This window comes from Nicrophorus vespilloides, unplaced genomic scaffold (genome assembly GCF_001412225.1).
Source record: "Nicrophorus vespilloides isolate i.1.1-1 unplaced genomic scaffold, Nicve_v1.0, whole genome shotgun sequence".
Classification (NCBI taxonomy): Eukaryota; Metazoa; Arthropoda; class Insecta; order Coleoptera; family Silphidae; genus Nicrophorus; species Nicrophorus vespilloides.
In genome coordinates, this window is record NW_017095724.1 from 86,718 (window position 1) to 113,449 (window position 26,732).

The 26,732-nt window shown below is 31.2% G+C and overlaps 2 protein-coding genes across 3 annotated transcripts; one reads left to right on the forward strand and one right to left on the reverse strand.

The window, feature by feature from the left end:
- Positions 1-1,260: 1,260 nt before the first annotated feature.
- On the forward strand, positions 1,261-21,263 carry LOC108561226 (rho-related BTB domain-containing protein 1). 2 transcript variants are annotated; one of them, XM_017919075.1, is made up of 3 exons: positions 1,261-1,740; positions 16,578-17,780; positions 19,408-21,263. In XM_017919075.1, the coding sequence occupies exons 2-3, from the start codon at positions 16,605-16,607 to the stop codon at positions 20,197-20,199; spliced, it is 1,968 nt and encodes a 655-aa protein (XP_017774564.1). In that variant the 5' UTR covers positions 1,261-1,740; positions 16,578-16,604; the 3' UTR covers positions 20,200-21,263. The 2 variants fall into 2 exon arrangements, with proteins under 2 accessions (XP_017774564.1, XP_017774571.1); XM_017919082.1 differs by lacking the exon at positions 1,261-1,740 and adding an exon at positions 8,270-8,497.
- A 3,440-nt stretch (positions 21,264-24,703) lies between these two features.
- Positions 24,704-25,833, reverse strand: LOC108561205 (H/ACA ribonucleoprotein complex subunit 2-like protein). Its single transcript, XM_017919053.1, has 2 exons — positions 25,563-25,833; positions 24,704-25,086 (listed from the first exon to the last, which is right to left on the reverse strand). Exons 1-2 carry the CDS (start codon positions 25,723-25,725, stop codon positions 24,782-24,784), a joined length of 468 nt encoding a protein of 155 aa, XP_017774542.1. The 5' UTR covers positions 25,726-25,833; the 3' UTR covers positions 24,704-24,781.
- Positions 25,834-26,732: the final 899 nt, after the last annotated feature.

Here is a 26,732-nt window from a genome sequence, read left to right on the forward strand (position 1 = left end):
GTCAATTTTTATGTCATTTTAATAAAACTAGTTTTGAATTTGTATACTATATCAAGACAATCTTATAAGATTTTGACAGATTTAATTTTATCAAATTTACATAATTAATCCAAACATGTACAAAATATTAAAATATCTATAGATAATTCATACATTGTTTTCAATTGTTTCCAATTTGAGCTTGTTGGACATAATTCGATTTAGTACGCAATAAAATTGAATTTATTTACGTTTTCTAATGGATAATTAGTTCATTTGATTTGCATGTCGTCTCTTGTATCACAATACGAATCCGCAAGAAAACTAGTCTTGAATACTAACTATAGCAAACAAATGGCTTCAGTCACGTTCATCGAGTATTTACTTAGGTTGCTATGGAGATTGTTGTTTTTGAGGTTGAAAGGTAGCAGATTCAGAGGGTCACGAAATCCAGGAAAAAGGTTAAGTATAAATGAAAAATTTAATATATTTTGATTTAGGTAAATTTTATTTATTATGTAGAAATGAGGTTACCTAATCAAACCTAACATTATCTAACCTAATATTTAGATACTCGTGCTCAATACTAGTTGCTTTAGATATGAAGTTCAAAGTTTCTTTATAGGTTTGCAATGAAGATCACATGGAACGTAGTAAAACCAGAAGTTTAGAATCGTTTCAACTGAGAAGTTTCAAAGCTCAGAACTAGTTGCGTCAAGTATTTACATCAATGACTACTATTATAGTTTAATGCTGATCAATAGTTTTGTAGAAGACAAATATTTAAATTGAAATTATAGGGTTTCTTATTTCGATGTGTGAAAGTTTCAGATTCTCTTTAGCAGATCGGTGTTTCATTAAAAGTTCTAATGGATGCATGGCATGTCTACAATGAAGATGATAGATTATGGAGAGTTTGTAACCGCAACGCGGAGTTTGTTAGGATGCCTTATTGGTCTTTGGACTGCGACGTTTCGAAGTCCAAACAGAGAGAAGTTGATAACCCAAGGGCGGAGAAGGGCCGCTGTCTCTTCCTCCGACTGAGAAGGCAGTCTACAACAACGCGTTCCGTGTTGTCCGAGTTCAATCTCCGAATGAACTTAGACGACCCCAGGTGACGTCACGCACGCCGAGAGCTTCAGTTCGCTTTTGGGGGGTTGGAAAAATCAATCCCGATACAACACGGCAAAACACACATTCCTCCGCTGCGCGTCTGTGGTGCGACGAGGATGGATGCAAAGGGATGTGGTAAGGAGAGATAGAGATAGAAGGAGATTAAACCCTGCGCCCTTCCCCATCAGAATCAGACGATTTGCAGTTTTCGTTCTTTTCGTCCTCCCGTCTGGTGCGGACGTCGATTAGAGACGACGACGCCGACGCTGCTGCTACTATTGCTTCCGTTTCCGTCCCCTCGCGCTCTCAGTTAGTTAGCCTAGGACACTGAGGGCGGTTCAGAAGGGTTAGAGGAAACGAGAGGAAAAGTGCATCCCGTGTGCAGGTCGGGGGCGGCGGTGGCGGCGAAGGCCCCTCCTATAGGAAATAATCGAAACCAACAAAGTGACGCGACTGTTTGTGTGCATTAAGTTCTGCTGCTTTCGTCAGAATGGATCGAATTCATTCAGTTTCAGTCAGACGTCGACGCCGTTGAGTCGAGCCGTCCACGACGACGACCACGACGAAGACGTTTCCGAAAAACCGAAACGGAAACGACGACTCCAGATGAGATCGTACCAGACGAAGCCCCTTTGAAGTCAGATGAATGTAAGTCATCATCATCAACAACATCAGCAACCATCATCAAACGAAAATCAATCCACCTTGTGTCTGCATCATCACGTATAACGCCCATTTCCCATCCACCTTCGTCCACAGGACGGATGCATTTCATCCAGGATACAAAAAAAAAACCGGGCGATCATCGCTTAGCAACGCACGCAGCGACCTTGCAACGCTTTTAATAACAAAATTTTCAATTAACTTACAATCAAATTGTCGAACAAAACATTTTTTTATATAGAACACACAAAATCCACACCTTTCTCGTTTGTTTCATTAATCGCAGAGTTATTTTGTAAATAAGTGAATGTGGTTTTTCTGAACTTTTTTCCCACCCATTTTGCGCAAAATTCAAATTTGTTTTGTGGTCTCGCCATCTGGTGAACGTTGTTGGAATGCGTGGAGCGCGCTCGTGTCGTAGGCGTGATCAGGGCCGGATTCGCAATTTCATTGACTCGTGACCATATGATTGATGGGAATGAGTTTCGTTTTTAGGGGTAGATTTGCATTTTACGGTCATTCATTAACACTTTACTACAATCATCCAAACCATACAAACAAATGACCATCGTCGAGACAACATAAAAATATTGACAATCGAGTATTTTCATATTTACCATCATTGACAATCAGCTGATCAACATAATTGTATAACTACCTCTAAGCCAACTATTTGCATTTGTACATTATACTAACAATGACAGCTGATCAATTAAAAAAAACTACCTCTGATCCAACTATTGTCATATGTTCTTTTCTGAATCATTGACTGCTGATCAAATTAATTAATTTCATTTTATTCTACTATTTTCAATTTTTTTGTAGTTTCATCATTGACACTCAACTGATTAATTAGAAAAAACTACCTGAGCCAACTAATGTCATATTGTTTCTTGCTGAATCATTGACTGTTGATCAACATAATTCATTTATCTCTAAATCAAATCAAATGTTTTCATATGTTCATAAAGTCAACTATTTCTAATACCATATTTTAGTAGTAGTATTATTTATTTGTTCATTGTAACCTAACCAATCCTAACCTTAACCAAGGTCAACCTAACCTAACTTATTAATTATAATCATATTTTTATCGTTTGATAACCTAACCTAAACCAAAATCAACCTAACCTAACTTATTATTTGACGTTTTGTAACCAAACTTAGGCAATCTATACGAAAATATATCTAACTATCCAGTTGACCTTAACATATCATTTAATCTCTAACATATTTACCTAAATGAACGTAAACAAACCTAATACAATTATTATATAATGATAAAATAAATCTAATGCAATTCTTAATATGTTTTCATCATTTTAAAATTTAAAAATTGAAACACAAACTAGCCTTGGGATACAATAAAAATCATCAATTTATGATTATTAAAGTCAATTAAATTGTAAAATGGAACGAAAAACAATAAAAAAACTTTCTTCTTAAGGAAAAAAAACAAATTAAAACCAGAGAAAGTATATCGATTTTGGATATTACAATTTGTATCTGTCATTACAAAAAAAAAATTGATACAATTAAAATTTAATGAGAATTAGTTAACTTATTCTACTATTTTCAATCTTTTTGTAGTTTCATCCTTGACATTTACATCATTGACACTCAACTGATCAATTAGAAAAAACTACCTGAGCCAACTAATGTCATATGTTTCTTGCTGAATTATTGACTTTTGATCAACATAATTCAATTACCTCTAAATCAAATCTTTTCATATGCTCATAAAGTCAACTATTTCTAATACCATATTTTAGTAGTAGTATTATTTATTTGTTCATTGTAACCTAACCAATCCTAACCTTAATCAAGGTCAACCTAACCTAACTTATTAATTATAATCATATTTTTATCGTTTGATAACATAACCTAAACCAAAATCAACCTAACCTAACTTATTATTTGACGTTTTGTAACCAAACTTGGGCAATCTATACGAAAATATATCTAACTATCCACTTGACCTTAACATATCATTTAATCTCTAACATATTTACTTAAATGAACGTAAACAAACCTAACACAATTATTATATAATGATAAAATAAATCTAATGCAATTCCTAATGTGTTTTCATCATTTTAGAATTTAAAAATTGAAACTCAAACTAGCCTTGGGATACAATAAAAATCATCAATTTATGATTATTAAAGTCTATTAAATTGTAAAATGGAACGAAAACAATAAAAAAACTTTCTTCTCAAGGAAAAAACAAATTATAATCGGAGAAAGTATATCGATTTTGGATATTACAATTTGTATCTCCAATCTGCCATTACAAAAAAATTGATACAATTAAAATTTAATGAGAATTAGTTAACTGTTCTTTTATAACATGAACAATTATATTATAATGAAGATCATTAAGATTACATGTAATTATGTATACGTTACAAATTATATAATAAATGTTAACTGTAGTTTTATCGTATATTTAACTACTTAATATTGAAGATAATTGAAATAACACTGACCTCTCCAAATCGTTTTAAATAAAAACCGCAGTCGAATCTACCGAAATAGTAACGTGTTTACGTGTTTGAACAGCATCCAGATATGCCGTAACACGCCGCAAAAATCACGTAGATGAATTACAAGTGCAAATATTTACGTTACGAAAATATTTACGATTAAGTAAAAATATATATATATATGTATATAGAAAATAATGGAAAAAGCTTCTCGAATCCAGTTTCGCGGTAATAAAAGTAGTAATTTCATTCGAAAACGTGACGGAAATCGCGTAACAGTTCTTCTCGACAATTCACATGTGACTCATCCGTCTGCATAAATCCATAACAGACATTTATACCGCAATTCCGTTCCTTTACCGACGTGCTAATCCCCATGTACGAACCGCACACTCTTTCTTTTTTTTCTCTTATTTAGTCACATTCCGTGACTCCGTTTGCAAATGAAGAAGAAAAACGAAAACGAAACAGAAGGAAACAAATTACGTATTATATTATTATTACATGCAGATCCTGTACGCTCGTTAATTTCCTTATTATTTCCTTAACTTAATGTCGCATGCAAGGACACTGCGCCTTTTACACAGTTCTTTCTTCAGTTCAGTTGTATACGCATTTCTTTATAAGTTTTACTTTCAATTGGCCATTAATATTGACATATGTCATTTGCCATAAATAATTGACACTGTCTTAAGCTAACCTCGTCTTATATAACCCAACCTATTTTAGCTGTCAACAGTAACTGTCACTGTCTTAATCTAACCTCATCTAACGTAACCCAACCTACTTTAATTGTCAACAGTAACTGCACTGTTTTAATCTAACCTCGTCTAACGTAACCCAACCTATTTAACTGTCAACAGTAACTGTCACTGTCTTAATCTAACCTCTCTAACGTAACCCAACCTATTTTAGCTGTCATCAGTAACTGTCACTGTCTTAATCTAACCTCGACTAACGTAACCCAACCTATTTTAGCTGTCATCAGTAACTGTCACTGTCTTAATCTAACCTCGTCTAAAACATCCCATCCTATTTTAGCTGTCATCAGTAACTGTCATTACAAATTATAGAAGTTATGCAAACTATTTATGATTAATACAATATAATAACACTCTTTTTTAACCGCAAACTGATTTAAAATAATGATCACTACATGAGACATTACAATTACTCAATCATTACATACATGGGTATTACGTAATCAAACACATTTCCGAGATTGATAAAGGATTTTAACAAAGGTTTTATCACATATCAAAGTACAAAAAAAACGAACGAAGGATGGAAAGTAACAAAGGCTTCTGTAAATTTTCGGTGTGACTTATTGACTTTTGGTATCATTATGTAACCAAAAAAAAATAATAATAAAAACGAAATATGTGTTTTTTTTTCTCTGCAGTGATTTCAGTCGAATGGAAACATCAGGTTTGTACGACTTCAATATTTGTCGCGATTTTAGAAAACCAATTGAATTTGCATGTAAAACAATGTTTAGTCACGAAAATAAAAGGAAAAGAGTCTAGATCTTTTGATTGCAATGGAAATTTTCAAATTAATTCGCAGAATAATTCGTGTAATTATTTCTTTGTGCTACTTTTTTGTTGAAATATACATTATGATCTTTCCAATTTTCTCAACACTCACTAAATTAAAAAAAAAAAACAAGAAGCTATAGACTTTTGTTAAAATATTCTGATATTGTTGTTTTCCTACTAGGATTGATTCTTGGTCCAATTTAAGAAAGAAATGTATGTTTTCAGCTTGAAAACCGTTGTATTTTTGAAATATATAGTTAATAAAACGATGTAGAATTGAAACGTTCTAAAATACATTCTTGTATAAATATTTTGTCCAAGACTTGAATTAATTTCATCGCCGCCCACCCCCCAATATTTTTTTGGATGAGATCAGAAATACCGAAACGTTTCAACGGATTTACAAATATTATCTTTATTCCACTTTAAACACTCAAAAAAATGAAGAGTGTAAAAATATATATAAAAAAAAACGACTAGACAAAAACAAAGTAAACGTGCATCGGTTAGTGAAAACACGCAGAATGGAAATTTGGAAATTGTCCAAGTGTAATTTGGATAATTGATATTTGATCAGCTTCAGAGTACATTTTTTTGCAATTCTGTTTTTGTTTTAGACATATTTCAAGAAATATTTATGGGCAGAAATATTTTGGTTAACTCTTTGAACCAAATTAAGGCCATCGGAATTAGTATATATTGAAATAATTTGTTAGTAAGATTATTTATTCAATACGTAAAGGAAATAAATTTGAAAAAAAAATCAAAGTGCCACGTGTATCAGTTCTCGTTCCAATTTAGGAAAAACAATTTTTCAAATACAAATTTAAATATTTTGATTGATTAATTATTCCAATTCATTAATTAAACATAGTTTTTTTAAAACTTAATGTAAGAGTACCACAGGGTTTAGTACTTGGACCATTTCTGTATAATTTATGGTTGAAAAATTAGTTAATTTCATCACTCAATAGGAATGATAGAAAAAATAGGAAATAAATTAGTAATTACTTGATTAATCGAAAAACATTATTTTCACTAGTTCCACTTATATTTTTTTTCGTTGCAATTTGCTTATATTTTTATTAATTAACCAAACAAACCATAATTAATTAATTGAAATAACTTTGAAATCGAGAAGTACCACATGTTTCAATACTCGGTCCACTTACATCTTTTCTTTTATTGCAATTCGCTAATTTTTTTGTAATTTATTGACCGATCAAATTTTGATTAACTAATTAATCGAAATGCATTTCATCACTACTACTTCCACTTTTTTCAGTGCAATTTACTGATTTTTTTAATTAATTAATTAAGATTTAATCAGTTAATTTAATTCATTTTATCGAAATACATTTGAAATCAAGAAGTACCACAGGGTTCAATACTCAGTCCACTTATAACTTTTGTTGTTTATTGTAGTTCGTTAATTTTTCTACTAATTAACCGAATAAATAGTAATTAATTAATTAAAATAAATTTGAAATCAAGAAGTACCACAGGGTTCTATACTCAATCCACTTATAACTTTTGTTGATTATATCAATTTATTCATTTTTTCTATTAATTAACCAAATAAATAATAATTAATTAATTAATTGAAATAAATTTGAAATCGAGAAGTACCACAGGGTTCACTACTAGTTCAACTTTTTGTATTTCATTTCATTGCAATTTGCTGATTTTGTATTAATTAATTGCGATACATTTGAAATCAAGAAGTACCACAGGGTTCAGTACTCGGTCCACTTACAACTTTTGTTTTTGATTGCAATGCGTTGATTTCTTATTAATTAAACCGATTAAATCGTAATTAATTAATGGAATGAGATTTGCAATCGAGATGCGAAGATAATCGAAAATAACCGCAATCAAAGATAAAAACTGAACGAATTTAAAAATAAACTTTCATTTTGTAAACAAAAATTCCGGAAATATTTTTCATATTTTATTATCCATTAGTGGGATGATCGCATCGAACAGATGTATGAATAACGCAAAGATGAGATCTGGACAATGCTATTATTACGTGTTTACCACGATAAGCGTATTTACATCTCGTACGTCTCTGATTATCGTTCCGCAAATAGAATTCCTCCGTTGTTGCAAAACAGAAACTGTTGCTTTGAAACATATTTTATTTGAAACGAAAAAAAACTGTTTCATTGCGCCCTTAAAAAAAATGAAATAAACGATGATGATGATGATGCAAGTTCATTGCCTTACAACAGTTTGAATGCATTCATGGATGCGGTTAATGCGCGTCCGAGTTTATTTATATCACAAAGAGCATTAATGAAAACAAAAGTGGGATTGGAAAAGGACGAAGGATCGGTTCGTGGAAGGATGTCGAAGTGAGACCAGGATAAATGTGAATTGCTTTGTTTGCGCGCGGAAAAGAGAGATGGGTGCGTCCCCACTACCACTGCGGATGCAATAGATGCAAGCGTTTTCTGTGCGAGAGAGGAGGTCTGATCGTTGGTATTTCAATTGGTAGTCGCACGTTCTCAGCCTTCCGTTGTACATCGACTACTTAAGTATAGTTACTACTACGTACCGCCGCGACTTTCAAATTTGCTCCAATTTGGATAACGTTTTGAGAAGAGAATCTAAAGCTGTGGGGTTTCTTCAGTGCTGCTCTAATTTTTGCAAGAAGACGACTTTCCACACAGTCCATTCACATAAATCTCTTCTCTCTTCCATTTCACCATTAAGGTAAATGTTCTCTTTAAAACCATTATACTTAAGTCATAAACAACAACAACAACAACAACACAAACAGATTTAAATCATGAGAAAACATTTTAATTTATTTCACTCATAATTAGTGAAAATTTTAAAATTTAATTTAATCATGATCTAAAAATAATTCATCCATGAAAGAAAGATACATTTTCCAGAGAATAATTAAAAGTTATTTTTATTTTTTTGATCTAAATTTTCATTCAATCTTGAACTTTAAAAGTTATTATTTGTTTCATGAAAGGTTTTTTTTTTCATAAAAGAAGAAAAAATTGTAGAAATTATCTTACAAATTAAATTTATTTCTCATATATAAATATTAAATTATTAACTTTTTAATGTTATTATTTATTAAGTCTTGATCTAAAAATTCACATAAATCTTCACTCTTCTATTTCACCATTAAGGGAAATAAATTTGAAATCAAGAAGTTCCACAGGGTTCAATACTCGGTCCACTTATAAGTTTTGTTTTTGATTGCAATGCGTTAATTTCTTATTAATTACCCGAATAAATCGTAATTTATTTGATCTAAATTTATTTCTCATTTATAAAAAAAAATAGTCTACAATTTTGTAATTTTTTTTACCTCATTAAATTATGAACTTTTTAATGTTATTATTTATTAAGTCTTGATCTAAAAATACACATAATTACCATTAAGGAAATTTTCTGTTTAAAAAAAATTATACTATTCAAAAACAAAAACAATAAGATTTAAATTGTGAGGAACATTTTTAATTATATTAAGTGACATTTTGTATTATTTACTAATTACCATTTGTTATTATTTCGTTTGTTTTAAAGTAAAGACAATTGTTTCTTTAAGAAAATGAAAAATTGTAGAGATTCTTTACAAATTGCTTCATAATTCAATTATGAACTTTTTTAATGTTATTTATTTATTTAGTCTTGATCTAAACACAAATTTTGATGAACAAATGAAAAATTTGTATAAAATTTTATTTTCATCGGAATTTATTCATAGTTTCGTATTTCTTTTTTTAAACTCACAAAAAAATTAAATTATAAAATTATTAGAAATTCGTGGAAACAAAATAAATAATTATAAATATTTCTTTAAAATGATTTCCATCAAAACATAATTAGTATTTTTTTTTTAATTTTAAGTTGAAAGAAAAGAAATTTTAAAAATGTATTCAAATAAATCTACTTATATAAAAATAATGTAGAAATTTTATTATAAAACTGTAGAATATTCATGTTTTCTTCATTTAACTTTGCAAGAAGTTTGTTAGAAAACGTTTTACTCTTATATTTTGTAAAATAATCAGTACATTTTCAATTTATAATTAAGATAAAAAAACATAATTACGCCTTAAAAATAGGCTAATATTTTCAATAATCTTAATTATATAAATAAAATATTGAATGGAAAACATAGATTTGTTGATAATAAATCTAATGATTACAATTGATTAACAAAAAAACACAATTTTATTAATTAATTATAAAAAAATATAAAAATTCTATTAATAACATATCAATTATTTATAAACACGCACATTCAATTGCATCGATAAATTTATATAAATATTTCTATTTTTATTGATAATCGAGATGATAACAGTGTTATAAATAACATTCACAATTGATAATTAAGAAACAATTAAAAATTATTTATAATTTTTTCTTATCATTAATTATAAATTTGTATGTTTTGTTATGAATTTTTGATCATATCTCAATATTATTAAGTTTATATATAAGATTCAATAATTTTGTGTCTTTATTATCATAAATTATCAAATTTTACAAAAAAAACTATTGTTATTTATATTATTTATTATATTTCTTACGTTTTCATTGAATTCAAGTAATTTTTTTTATAAACACTTTCGAACTATTCACTTTTTTTCTATGCATTTCATTGACACAGAAATGTTTGTTTGATAACAAAAAATGTTTATTTGCAACGTGAAAACAACTGCTGCACTGAACTAATTATTTGCACATGTTCAAAGTGAATTTGATCCGCTTTTACTTTGTGCCTTGTGTCAACTTTAATTGACGTTAATTAAGTGCACTTGGGACTATTAATTATCGAGAAACATTGACTTTCATCATGCAGTCATGAATTGCAAGCAAAAATAAAAATGATTTTTTATTGCATAGAAAAAAACATTTTTTCAATTTCATAAATTTAATAAATTAATTATGATAATTAATACATTTTTATTACTAAAACTTAATATAAAATTGTCTTTAAATCTAATTAAATCAAATGTAAATGTGACAGAAACTAACCTAACCTTACTTGACAGAAGCCAACTTAACCTTATATGACAAACATTTTTTTCAATTTCATAAATTTACTAAATTAATTATGATAATTAATAAATTTGTATTACTAAAACTTAATATAAAATTGTTTTAAAATCTAATTATATCAAGTGTAAATGTGACAGAGTGTTAAATACAAAAAAAAATAAAAGACGAATGCAAACAGGATTTCCATAGAAACCTGTTTGAAAATGTATATAAATAGAATGTATTTCGTAATCTCCTTTTTATGATAATAAATTTTCATTTCTTATGTAAAAGCAATGCAAAATTGTTCATAAATATAGAATTTCTTATAGTTTTCAGTATTTATTTCAGTATAAAAGGATTTTTTCCTTCCTTTATCAAAACATATTGTAAATGAAGGATTTCTCTTAGTTTTTCAATAAAAATAATCCAATAAAATATCTAATTATGATTAAGAAATATGAAAACTAAAATAATTTTGTGTATTTATCTTAATTCATGAAAAAACTGAAAATTGTAAAAAAAAAAAAAAAATTGTGAAAAATTTGATTTTTTGGAAAATTCAATTAAAATATTATTTTTTAACTAAAAATGAAAATCATTAAAATTATTCCATGAGTTATGAATTAAAAAAAAAACAATTGTAACAACGTATGTAACTGTAAATTAATCACGTTTGTTTTCTTGTTTATATAATCTCTATGGAAACAATGATACATGCACTTATTTATTTACCATTAAAAAAATGAATAAAGTAACAATAATAACGTTAATTCTAATGGAATATTCTTGTTTTCGTGACTTTTGTACCGTAATTTTGAGTGTTCACATTGTTTGTCTATTACATCCTTATCCATCTATTTTTATCGCCACTCATTTAATATCTTGATTCAATGTATTTACTTCCATCAAACGGTTGAACGTTCGAGTGCATTTCTTCATATACAATTTAAATTTATATGATAAAAATAATATTATTTGATTTGTATATAAATACAAAATATTTATAACTTGTTTGTGTGAATGAATTTTGTGTACAAAGGAATTTGGAATTACTGTTTTCTTTTTTATATATGTATATATACATAAATGAGTTTGCTTCGACATGCACTTATACTGCAATACGGGTGTATCGATTTTCAAAGAGAACTGAATTAAATTCAAATAAACAACTTTAATTCCACTAATATCGAATCATTCAACTCTCCATGATTATAGGGAAATTAGTTTTTTGTACGTAACCTAATCGTAGGAAATAAATCGTAACCTAAACTAAAGTGACAGAAGTTCATCTAACCTAAAACTCTTGAGCGTAACGTCATTTGATATGATTATATGATAGAAGCTAACCTAACCTTATATGGTAGAATATAACCTAACCTTATATGATAGAAGATAACCTAACCTTATATGGTAGAAGCTAACATAACCTATTATAACTGAAGTTAATCTATTATATAAGGTTACGTTACGATAGCTTAAACTTATATGATAGAAGCTAACATAACTTATTATAACTAAAGCTAAACTTAAATGACAAACTTCGTAACTTATACATAAAGTATTTTTTAAATGAAAATAATACATATTTTTTGTTTCTATTATAACCTAATTCCATGATAATAGGGAAATTACTATTTTATACATAAACTAATCGTAGCAAATAAATCGTAACCTAAACTGAAGTGACAGAAGTTCATCTAGCCTAAAACTCCTGAGCGTAACGTCATTTGATAGAAGCTAACCTAACCTTATATGATAGAAGCTATCCAAACCTTATAGGATTGAAGATAACTTAACCTTATATGGCAGAAGCTAACCTAACCTTATTTGATAGAAGCTAACATAACCTATTATAACAGAAGTTAATCTATTTCATAAGGTTACATTAGGTTAGCTTAACCTTATAAGATAGAAGCTAACTTAACTTATTATAGCTAAATCTAAACCTAAATATAACCTAATGTATTTGCACCTAACCTAATCTATTGTTTTTCCTAACCTAACAACATTATTAATTTTACCTCATGCACAGATGTATTTAACGTAGTTTTCATTATGACAAATGTTATATTTTTTGCATATAACCTAACCTAAAATGTCTTAACTTATTCTTACTTAACTTGTCAAATGCAATGAAGATACCACAATTAACCGTTAATTCTAAACCTAACCTAACTAATATATTTCTAATATAATCAAGATTATGAAACCAAAATAACCAATATCGATTTTGACATAAAATAAATATATTAGGTTATAAAACTGTATATACATCATTTTTTACATATTTGTACATCATGTAACCTAACCTCAAAAAGTTTACTAAAACTGAGAGAAGATACCACAATTAACCGTTATTTCTAAACCTAACCTAATATATTTCTAAACTAATCAAACTTATGAAACCAAAATAACCAATATCGATTTCGACATAAAATAAGTATATTAGGTTATAAAACTGTATATACATCATTTTTTACATATTTGTACATTATGTAACCTAACCTCAAAAAGTTTACTAAAACTGAGAGAAGATACCACTATTAACCATTATTTCTAAACCTAACCTAACTAATATATTTCTAACATAATCAAACTTATGAAACCAAAATAACCAATATCGATTTCGACATAAAATAAATATATTAGATTATAAAACTGTATATACATCATTTTTTACATATTTGTACATTATGTAACCTAACCTCAAAAAGTTTACTAAAACTGAGCGAAGATACCACAATTAACCTTTATTTCTAAACCTAACCTAAGTAATATATTTATAACCTAATTAAGCTTATGAAACCAAAATCGATTTCAACATAAAACAAATATAATAGGTTATAAAATTGTATATAGATTTGTGAAAGGAAATAAATATTTTTAATTGCATTTTTATCCTGTTTACATAAAAGCAAACTCGTAATTTATTCCGAACACGATGCGTGGCAAATTTGTTTAAATAATTAAAGCGTTATCGATTGCGAAAATCAATTCATAAACGTTACGTTTACACATGCACACATAAAAAATGAATTAAATCTATTGAAAACTGTAACGAATCGAACAAATTCTATTACTTTTTCATGTATAGACACTCACTTTGATGTGTGACTTTCACCGCAAAAATCGGTTAATTCTGAGAGAAAGTATAATTGGATAACGATGGAATAACACAACAATAAATAGTTTGATAAGAGTGGTAAATTAAATGCATTTATAGATGATGAGTGAGGAATGAAAAAAAGTAATAATAAATAAAAAAGTAGGAGTATTACGAAACTGGATCGAGCTGGATGGATGTGGTTGGATGAATGGAAAGAAAAATGATGATGCATTCGTGGAGCGAGCGAGCGAACGACGAACGTGCGGATTGATAAAATGGATTGAATTCGTTTCGCGTTTCTGCGTTATGAACAAACGCATTCATGCACGACCTCGTTCCTCGTGATCATTGCATTCTTCAGAAATTAGCCTCGGTAATTGCCAATTTAATATCACCGACTAAGCTAAACCAATTTCCTGCTTGCTGCCGCCTCCTTCGTGCACAGATTTCTTCTCTCTTCGGAATCACTCGAAAACCGCATTTCCATCAGTTCGTTTTTTTCTTCTCTCCTATTATTATTATCATACCATTCCTTCTCTCTCTTCTAATTCTATTTCTTTCCTTTTTTCACTGCTTCAATTTCCACTCCGGCAATGCTCGATTTGCATTTCGCGTATTTAATTATCGACTCTTTGGAGAACGCGACTATTTACGATGACCTCCTACACATTTACACCTACTTTTATTTATTTATTTCCTTTTTTTAGAAAAGATGATCATAATATTTATCTGAAACCATTTAAGTGCTTATTTTAAATTTCTCATCTCCCTCACAAATGCAGTTTGTTAACTAATTAGCTTTAATTATAAATTAAGATTTTCCTTCTTATTCATCATTCGTTTGACATCAATATTTACTTTTGATATCATTTGATAGATAAAAGTAATTTTATTAAAGAAATGTCATTGCTGTTATGACATTGACGTAACTTAAATTGATCTGAAAACATTACCAGTTACTTATCAATTGATATGTCAATTGGACACAACATGACAGAAGCTTAAGAACTTAAACTTATGTGAAAGAAGTTAACCTGATCTTTTATGACAGAAGCTAACCTAACCTTATATGTCAGCAGCTAACCTAACCTTAGATGTCAGAATCTAACCTTATGATATAACCTTAGATGTCAGAATCTAACCTTATAACATAACCTTATATGTCATAAGCTTATATAACAGAAGTTAACCTAACCTAATATGACAAAAACACTTTAAATCAAATCAAATTCAAACACTTTTGTAACTATCAAACATATTTTGAAGATGAAAGCTTCAAATAATTGATGAGTATTTACTCTAAATGTATGCAGTTTTCTGATTCAATGCGTACGGCGACAGTTTCCTTTAATCTCAGACATCTCTATTGACACAATTTAATGAGATTAATTAAACATTCAGGTTTAATCCCCATGGCAACGCTTGTGCAAACAATACTCGCACAATGCGCTCTCTACATAATTCAGCCAACATTTTGCGTATGTTTTCTCTTTCTCCATACCTTTGTTCAGCTCCAGCCATATAATTTGGCTTCGACTAATCTCTCTGCTAATCCCGAAATGCGAAATGGTAATTATCCAATTAACTAGAATAACGCCAGGTCTGGCCAGACCGAATCGCAAACAAAACAATTTTTTGTTTGCAGAAACCAAATATTTCGAGGTGGGATCAATGTTGCCATGGCGATTTTTGTTTGTTGCTTTTATTTGGTTAAGCATGTAAAGTTTGGCCAATCTGAAAGCTATAATCTTGGGATAATTTAGGTATAATCGCGATCACGTGTCACGGATTTATAGGAACATATGGATTCGCATTCCATGAAAACCATTTTTATTTTATCAATCTCAGTTTAGGAAAATCCATATTTCTATTGAAACATACTAATACAAATATTATTTCCAATTATTTAAAAGTATTAACGTTAATAAACGTATGTGAACGCTTTCATTGCAAATGCATGTAGCAAACTTTTTTTTTCTATATAGAATGTACAAAGACATATAAACTGATTAATACTGGTTAAAGGGAAACACAAAAGAAGCAGTTATGTGATAGTCGTCTACGCACGATAAGTGACGTGACAGTCTGAACAAAAGCAAAACAATCAATTAACAAGTTGCGTTTATCTTGTAAGAATTATTCATGAAATATGCGTTTAGCAATGAACTGTTGGAATGGTCAAGATTCTCGTTTTGTTATGTTTCCTCCGGTTTTATTTATTCACTCAACACAAAAATAAACACACAAACATGGAATGTAACCTTTCGTGTTTCATTGCTACTCGTTTTGCTTTTTCTTCTTCATCTTTTTTAGTTTATTTTTATTCATTTTCGTCTCTGTCTTCTTAGTAATTTAACACCCATTTAACACTAATTTAGGATCTTGAAAACAATACAATTAAACGTAATTGTGGTTTGTTTGTGAATGCGCTTGCATTTTCCTTTGTTTATGAAAAAAAAAGGGATTCTATGAAAATTTAAGAATTTTCATTCGATCATTATACAAGTTTGCACTTTTACAATTGACATGGATAATAACAACTGCAAATTGATGGTAAATAGAGTTTTATTCATAGGTTTCCTTCATAATAACAAAAATGTTGTAAATTGAGTATTATTATTTCTCAAGAGATGGCGTATTAAAGTGTACCAATATAAATGTGTTTTGTTTCAGGTTGCCAGTGGCGGCGTGTGATGGGGGATGGACAATGAACAGCCCCACCAGGAGCTCGTGAAGTGTGTGGTGGTGGGCGACACGGCAGTAGGGAAGACGCGTCTGATATGCGCGAGGGCATGCAACAAGCAGGTGTCTTTGGGGCAGCTTCTGTCGACGCACGTGCCGACGGTGTGGGCGATAGACCAGTACAGGATATACAAGGATGTGCTGGAGAGGAGCTGGGAGGTGGTGGACAGCGTCTCCGTGTCGCTGCGTCTGTGGGACACCTTCGGGGACCACGAGAAGGACCGGAGGTTCGCGTACGGCCGTTCCGATGTGGTGCTGCTGTGCTTCAGCATCAACAATCCGGTATCGCTGAGGAACTGCCGCCTCATGTGGTACCCGGAGATCAGACGCTTCTGTCCGAGCACTCCAGTCATCCTGGTGGGCTGCAAGAACGATCTTCGCTACATGTATCGTGATGAGGCCTATCTGAGCTACTTCCGAGACAAGAGTCCTTTCGTGCGGGCGACGAGGAAGAGCGATTTGGTGATGCCCGATGAAGCTAGGGACGTCGCCAGAGAGCTGGGCTTGAACTACTACGAAACATCAGTGCTCACCTATTACGGTGTGAACGAGGTGTTCGAGAACGCTATACGAGCAGCGTTGATGGCGCGCAGACAGCAACGCTTCTGGATGACCAATCTGAAGAAGGTGCAAAGGCCTTTGTTACAAGCACCGTTCAAACCGCCTCCACCACCGAAACCAGAAGTTCTAGAACCTTCGAGCACCTTCATCGAGAATACAAGACAACTGTGGTTGGACAGGGCTCACGCTGATGTCCTTCTGGTCTCCGGTCCAGTAGGATTTCCTGCTCACCGCTTCGTCCTTGCTGCAGCCAGCCCGGCTCTCTATCGTCTCCTCACTGCAGATCTCATGGCTCGAAGCACTTCCGACTCGAGCATGGTCAGCTCTTTGGGGGAATTCGCTGATGACACCGAGTGTCTGGTCAGAGCTGAGCAGAAGATGTGCAAGAGACGCGCCAGTTGTCAAGCTTTACCATCGTCAGGACGAGATCTGGATCCAGCATTCCACTCCGTCAAGACGGTAGATGGTCAAACGGTTATCACCTTCAGCCGTTTGGTCAGCCCTGGAGCTTTGCAACTCTGCCTACAGTTCATGTACACAGGATCACTAGATAGACGAGGAGTAGATATACAGGTAATATTCTTCAACACACTTATTACATGATAAAGATTAATAGACTCGTTGGAAAGGCCATAGTTTTAACTTCATTTTGCATATTAAATTATATAATTGGTATATGTAGTTATAGATTAAATAAATGAAACGTGAAGTAATAAATAGCTACACCTTAGTCATCAATTAACATTACGTAACTCCAATGATATCAAAGGAAGCGCAATGAAAGACCGTTTCTTATGTAATCATAAATTAGTTTTCATGTTAATATAGAAAATTGTGAAATTATATAGATTTCGCACGCCACTGACCTATTTCGATTCGTAATATCATCTAATATTCATTCAACCTTCTTATGCATTCAAATAAATACCATTTTCTCAGTAATAAATAAAATTGCGCGTTTTACCGTCGTCGCTGGAAATGTATGCATGTTTCCCAGAACGTCGTTTTTCCCATTGCGCAACGACTCTGAGCGTATCCGATTTTATTGCGGGACAGTAAACGGGATTATTTTAATAGATTGTCTAGTTAGACAATAACAGCGTAACATGTTTTGTTTTTCTCGATGATGGAAATGATGTCGACTCTTCTTTGAACTGCATTTCAGTACGCAATTTAAATGAAATTAAAGTAAACGTAGGGCTTATATATATATATATATATACATATTGCTGCCGTTAAGTTTCGTGCGGCAACAAAAAAGACCTTGCGCGTATTTGCATAAATATTTGCTGGTGCAAAGTACACACCCAAAATGCGTATCAACAAAGCTGTACCTTTTGCCGCAGTACGCTTTAATTAATACTACACAAATATTTATCATTACTTTTTCATGCTGTTTACTAATTGAATATTTGCAATTCGTTAATCCGATCTTTAACAATTGTCAAGGTAGTAACCTAAAAAAAAATATTGACAGATGTCATGTGTTAATTAAAAACAAATAGGTTAGATTTCAAGTAAAGTTAGGTTAGGTTACTGAATATTCCCAATAACTTGTTAAATCTTTAATTAACGTAATTTGCAAAATAAATTGAAGGATCGAAATGTTTTTTTTTTGTATTTATTATAATTTGATGCTTATGTTATGTTCAAATTCGGAATGGAATTAATGTAATAAATACACGAGCTCTGGACAATTTATTTCGTATTTCTGACAACAGTCACTATTCTTAGAAAAAGCAAGTGACAACATGTGCAGCTCTCACGCAACCGGCACTAATATTAGATCCATCGATTTACCCACCGACTTTCACTCTTGCCCTCGCATTTAACCAATTCATTACCTATTCACAGCCCTTTCTATTGCCCCCCCAGTTAAAATATACATTTAGCTCCTCGTCGCTTAAATTTTATGTAATTTACTCCAATCTTACTTTTCCACATTTTGATCCTAATGCAGGTCGATGACCTATGTATATTCGCAAAATTGTAATCGATGTCCTAGAAATCCCTTCCAACAAAATAAATTACAATCGTTACATACATTTTAGATCATCATGAAGTTTCATAGAACATGAAATTTTGTATGTTCTTGCGTACATTATTATAATAAATTATAATAGGGGGTGTTTTTGTGTACCTGGGTTAAGGGTTGCATGTTGGAATCGTTTTATAAATGAATCTTGATTTGCTGTTGTAGGAACTGCGAAGAGCTGCTGAACTTCTGGAGCTGCCACATCTGGGTCCACTGCTGTCCAACGAATATCCACCGGAGAGTCACGAGCAGCACCTGAAGCGACGGATGCAGGACGTGTGCCTGGATCAAGGTCTCTTCGCCGACGTGATCTTCGAGCTGGACGACGGAGGTTGCGCAGCGCACAAGCCGATGCTGGCATGCAGATGCGACATGATGAAGGCCATGTTCAGCGGCGACTTCCGCGAGGGCCAGGCGAAAGTCATAGAGTTCCCGGGCGTCCGGGAGTACACCTTCCACAAGCTGCTGTGCTTCCTCTACACCGACGAAGTTCCAGCGGTCGTCGCCTCCAGGTGCGTGAACCTGCTGGAGCTCGCGAACAGACTATGCCTTCCCAGGCTGGTGGCGCTCGTCGAGAGGCGCGTCATCGAAGACCTGGAACGACTGCCATCCAACGAAGCCATCGAACAGTGTTTGAGGCTTCTGGAACCCGTGAAGCTGCATAACGCGCATCAGCTGGCCGACTTCTGCATGAACCATCTGTGCATCAATTACAACAAGCTGTGCAGGATGTCGCCCCGGAGTCTTCGACTCTTGCATCCGGATAATCAGGCTTACCTCGTCGAGCATCGATGGCCTCCCGTTTGGTATCTGAAAGACTATGATTATTATCAAAAGTGCTTGGTCGAGAGGGACAGGGAACTCAAACCCACTCTGAAGACCTCCTCCGGGTGCCTATGTTTCGCGAGGAAAAGTGAATCTGATCCCGCGCTGTCCACTTCTACCGACAAACTGTGATTTACACTCATATATATATATAATTTTATTATTATTATTACTACTACTATTATTACTACATGCGAACAGAAGAGAAGATATTACTCCCACTCCATTTTATTTCTCATACTTTTAACGCCTATCTCTTTCTCTCTATATATATATCTCTCTCTATCTCTTTCTCTCTACCTAATATATACCTACAAAATATATAAAAATTAATACACGAACACATACCACATAGTCCAACGTCAATTATGTCAGTTCAATAACAAATTTAGACACAATCATGATCAAAACAGATACAATAATTTACAAGGTAACATCAAACAATATCCATTTTTAACAAACATTTATGTATTTCCAATTCTATTACATAAGTTGTCTATAAAAAAAAATCTCACTAAGCGGCATTTGTCAAGTAACTTCTACTTGTTACAAGTATTTTCAATAATCAAACGTACATCCCATCTATACTTGCCAAGCACAAAGATTTTTACTATAATGAAAACATGACTAATTAAAATGAATGTTACTAAACGAAAACGTCGTAACTTGACAAGTAATTTGACTCAATTAGACATCTTGTCAATTTTCTGCAAGTGCTTGTTACTCGGCAAGTATCGCGTAGTGAGCAGTTTAAAGTCAATTTATAAGAATATACGAAATAAACACCTTGTAAAATATTATATCTCGTTGAAGACATGCACTTTCGTATTTTTACTAAGAAAACAAGAAGGCTTCAATTAAAACTACAAATTAAACAAACAAACACGAAAAAAAATGTCCCCTAAACAAACAAAAATAATTATTATAACGAGCTTACGACATTTTCCCTCCCTGTGCACGCCTATCACAAAAAAAAAACAAACGACATAATTGACGTTCAACTAAGTCATTTTTTTTTGTTTATATAATCTAGCAAACATTGATTAATATTTTGTACATTTTGTCCACCACTTTCTTTCACTTTTAGTATAATCATTTGGAAAAAAAAACAAAAATATATATTCATATAAATTAGCGTAGGCGTATTCGAGGAAGATGATTCTTTCGTACATTAAAGAATGAGAACAAGAAAAAAAAAAACACGTACAAAATGTCAATTTTAGCCATTTTTCGAGACCCAAGCATTCCAAAATAAAGCAAAGAGGAAATCCATTAGCACGGATTGTCATCGAAAATGCATGCATGCATATTTCTATTTAATTATTTTTGTCTTCTTTTGATTAATTTCAAAGAACCTTTCCCAAAAATATTGTTAATCGAATTGCACATTAAAGCTAGTCAATTATTCAAAAAGGCAGATTTGCAGACTCATTCCATATTCCCATCAATCACGCTTTGCAATCAAAATGGAAAAACCAGTATTTATTACTTTTTTTTATATATCGAAAATCGTTACTTTTTAATTCATAGTTATTAAAAAAAAAAGAATGCTTTGAATACTTCTTTTTTTTTTATTTCGCGTTACTTCAGTTCAAAAAAAAAACAAATTGTGTAGGAGAAACTTTCGTAGCGAGGCAGATCGATATTCGTGCATTACACGAACATTGCTTTCAATTAGTGCATTGCTTTTACATTATGTAAAAAAGTGAATCATAAGCATGACCATATTTGCATTTTAGATCGTTTTAATCATTGATTACATCATCATCATCATGCACGTCATCATTTTGACATTTGCTTGACATACAATGATATTTCATAAGATTTTCTAATGTTTAGATTAAAAATAAAAATTGTACTTGAATTATTTAATTAAATTACATCTTTCTCATAATTTTGTATCAGTATAATCTTTGAAACCTAATATATATCAAAATTATGAGTTAAATCATATTAATGTCAAATCAATGTCAATCAATGCCTTCTACGATATTGCCTTTAACCATGATAATAATGTAACCATCGCAATCATTCACTTCAACACAAAAAAAAATCATTTCATAATGCTTCAAAATCATAATCACGCTTCGCTTATAAAACAATTCGCAATTATCGATGACAATTATTGTGCTAATGCTTGTTTCCCCTTTTCTTTTTTTTTCAGCTGATCCCTATTATTTTCACACACATAGCTAAAACTAAAACACTGAAAAGGATCTGTAAACTGTAAACACGAGGAGAGAACAGAAATTTTCATTTTGTTTCATTCAAAAAAACGACAAAAATAATGTTAACAAGAACAAAAAAAAATAAAGAGGAAGGAAGAAAACGTTCGTCGTAAGCATTCCTAACTAATGTCTGTGATAGTTAAAACAAAAAATATATGGGTTAAAGGTAAAAATTCTTCCACGCATTTAAAAAAAAACACCTCACACGAAGACACGAAACAAAATTCGATTTGCAGATCTTTTTGCTCAAAAAAAAACACAACAAAAGCAGTTGATTTTTTACGCTGACACAAGAGGAAATCAAAGATTGAAGAGAATATAATTAAAACATAATAATAATCTTATATAATCACATTATTATAATTGTAATTCATTATTATTGTAACTCTGATGCAATTTTTTGTTGTTGTAATCTTAGCACTCATCCAGAAACTCTTCTGGAAGACAACAACAATTATATTTAATTATATTATTATCATAACAAAAACAAAAAGAGAAGTATAGTTCGTTAGTCTCTGAGTAATTATTGCGTATGGAGAGGAAACATTTGTACTTTTTTTGAAATGACGAGAGAAACAAACAAAAACAAAACACAAATACACACAAAACAAACAAATTTCCGAGCCTGCTAATTTCGTTCGCGGGAATGACGAAATTGAGAATTAAAAAGTGAGTCGTCTCGGCAAACCGCAAACAACAAGAAAAAAAAACAATTTTTTTATATATATATCTAAGCTAAAAACGTGTTCAACAAAGCATTATTACACAATTAAAAAAAATAATAAAAACAATTGAATCATTGTCATCAAAGCATACTAAGTTAATTGAAGCCATGTACATTTTGGCGCATTCTTTTCTTTTATATATATATATTTAATCAGTATGAAGAATAAAATGCATTTTCAATTGATTTATTTTTTATGTTTGTTTTTTTTTTGCCTTAATGGAAAAGAGAAACCCTTTGAGAATCGTTTGGAAAATTGCTACGGAAATCGAAAAAAAAAAATGTAGAAAGATTTTAGCTTGTGAGATGTTAAAAATTAGGATTTTGGAGGAAAAAAAACGTGGTCGAAAATGTTCGTACTCTGCGTTTATGTAAGCTTGAAACACATTTTCCTATAAGCGTTAAACATTTGCTGCAGAATTCTTGAAAAGTTTTAAAAACCTAATATATTTTTCATACTTCAGATAAATTCGTTTTTTTTAGCGCAAAATTTTTGTGTCGATCAAAATTTCTTTAAAATCAAACGTTTTACAAATGTTGGACTTTTCATAGAGAGGAGTTGTTTAAGAAATAAGTGTGGATTCGTAGCTTGTGATAAATTTAAGTAAAGTTTTCGGAAAGAAACGCACGTTGTCATTGGAAACGGAAGAGAAAACCAAACAATGTTTCTATTTTGTAAAAATTTGCACATTCATTAATAATTTTATATTTTTTTTTTGGTCATTAAAGGATTTTAAATATTTGGTAGAGCAAATGAATAATTTTAAATGATATCCAGATTATTAAAAGTTTTAAATTGATTTTATGAAATATTTGTTGTTATAGCAACAAAGAAACAAAAATGTGTAAATAAATGAATGCGTATTACAAATGAACGTCAATTTTGAGGTAACAGTTGTCATTAGAAACGAGCAAAAAAAAATTGTTTAAAAAAATATTCGGTAATTTTCTATGGTAATTATTGCATTTTTCTGTAGAAGATATTCGAACATTTCGTTAAATACACAAATTTAAATTTTTATTAACAAAGTTGTGACCTAATAGAAAATCTAGGATTGCTGAAAATAATTTCTGTTTTGATTAAAACAAAGAACTCTTTCGTGAACATTTTTTTTTGTAGATATATGGAATTTTATGAATTTGGCTTGGAAACGTTGAGACAATGTTAATGTCTAAAGTTATGTTTTTCTTTTCCTTTTGCCTTTGGTTTTTGTTTATACGTTTTGGAACTGTAATTGAACACCCGACAATCGAGTTTAGGACGTTAGTTGTTGGTAGTAACGCTGCTGAAGATGATGATGGATGTCAGGTTTAAAGGCGACTTTCCTCGAGACAAGCAAAAAAAAAGAGAGGATTAACGACGGCATCACAATCATGTTGATATAAAAATTCTTGTGCAATAATTTGCTATTCTAATATTAAGAAATAATAAAGAAAAAAAATATTTGTACTACAACTTTGGTGTTTTTCTCTTAACCCTTTTACAAATTGAATCTTTTAAAATTTGATAATTCACTTTACACTACGCCTTTTTATCTTCTCGTCGTGTAAAAGTGAACATAAGTGAACATTGGATCGAATGTAAGGTAATGGAATAAGGAAAGCACTCAGGACTTTGAAATATGAAAAGGTTTCAGAGAAGAAAGAGAGTTTCGTAAAAAGTAAATGTAATTCTTATAAATCTGTACAGTAAATACAAATACTGTAAATAAACGCGTAAATATACCTAAAAATTAACGTTCTCCTCTCATCCCTCAGCTCTTTACAGTTCGACGGCCAAATTTTTGAGTTCCGCTTTGCATTCGTCGTAGGCCTCTTTGTATTCCTCGTTCTCCCGCACAAGGACCATCAGACATCCCCTTTTCGCGCCCAATGCAGCTCCGAGATCCGTGCGACTTGGGGTGAAGCAGTAAGGTATATCCTTTTCCTCGCAGACGGCCGGAAGATGACACATTATGTCCACAGGAGTAACGTCTCCTGCGAAGATCACCAGACCCTTCTCTCCCTTGCGTATCCTCATCTGCACGTCCTTCAGACCGTTCCTCACATAAGTTTTATGTTTGACAGCTGTAAACATAAATTAAATCATTAAAATACATTCAATTACAATCAACTAAATTTTCTTCATAATTAGTTTATTAATAATTTTCTTAATCATTAACATGAACAATGACAAAAACAATATATGATATTCAAAAATTGACTAAAATTGTTTTAGAATACTTCCATAAACATTGCAAAGTATATAAAGTTGCATATAATGAGAAGAATAACTTTAATTATATTTGTGTTTCAATTACATGTATAAGTTATAACCTTAAACAAATGTTGTTTGTATTACCAAAAACATGCATTTATACTTGGAGTAAAGCAAATCTAAGTATGCTTTGCATAAAACAAAATATGATGAATGTCATAATAAATGAACAAACAAATTATGTATCAAACTTTTTTTTTGTTAAATTGTGTATAGAACTGAAGAAATATTTGATTAACTTAGCTAATATTAATATTTTTTTGAAAGAGTATCAAACTTTTATTACCTTTTTTGATGAGTTTGTAGCATTTCTTTGTGAGTTTCTTCGAGGCCATGGGTTTCGCAATGATGCTCACATGCTTCAGCTTCGATTCGTAGCTGCCCTCCTCCTTCATGGAAACATCGGCAACGGAATTATCCAAATTCTCCTCAGTCTTTACTTTACCCATCGTCTTCTGTTATTCTTGTATTCAAACGCACGTGCAAACTTTGAGGTTATCTCGATGCGTGCTTCTCGTACCAATGTAAACTGATGTAAACTATAGTGAAGTTAGCCGCAGCCGATGGAACATTCAGGCAACCAACATGAAGATATTTTACAGGTCAACCACAAGCTAAACCAGAATACGACCTTACATACACCATACAATCGGGGGAAATCTATTTTTATCTGAGATATTTACTCTATATTTAGAATGAAAAACAATTTTTATTCATTATTCCACTTGACTTTGAAATCAACAGCAAATTTATAAGGACTATTTTAAATTAGTACGCAAATTTATTTATTGAAACAATGCATGATGTTACATACATAATCGATTACGCGGATTACACCTATTACTTTAACGATATCATATAGGTAATCCCCTAATTATATAATATTTTGTATATCTTTCAGAATTAGGGGATTCCCCATAAGAAATTATGTATTTCGTTTTTCAGCTCAATATTATGCAATCATGTTTTTTAAATGAATTCTGACTTGGGTGGTTTTGTTTACAATGCGCTCAATTCAAAAACTGGATATTGTTATATAATCCGATTTGGTGTCCATGACAACATCAAGTCTTCACACTTAATAATAATGGTATCCATGGTAATACGAGCAATAAATAAGTAAAATTATGGATGAATTTGTTGAAACTGGAGACTTTTCATGTATATGTAGATTATTAGATTGAATTTTATACGTAAAATAAGAATTTGTAGTCTGTGCAATTCCTTAGTATTTGAATTAAGGTCAAAAATTGACAAAAAAAAACTGAATATATTGAGTCTATTAACGTTTTACTGAGACTAATTCTAAATACTTATTCTACTTACAAAGTTAATTCTTATTAATACGGGATGGGAGTTGTGATTGGGAGTAGGGTTTGTATATATTGATGATTAAGGTTACCGGGACAAATTCCTATGCATTTGTTTATTTGAAAAAGAGGATTGATTGACGATT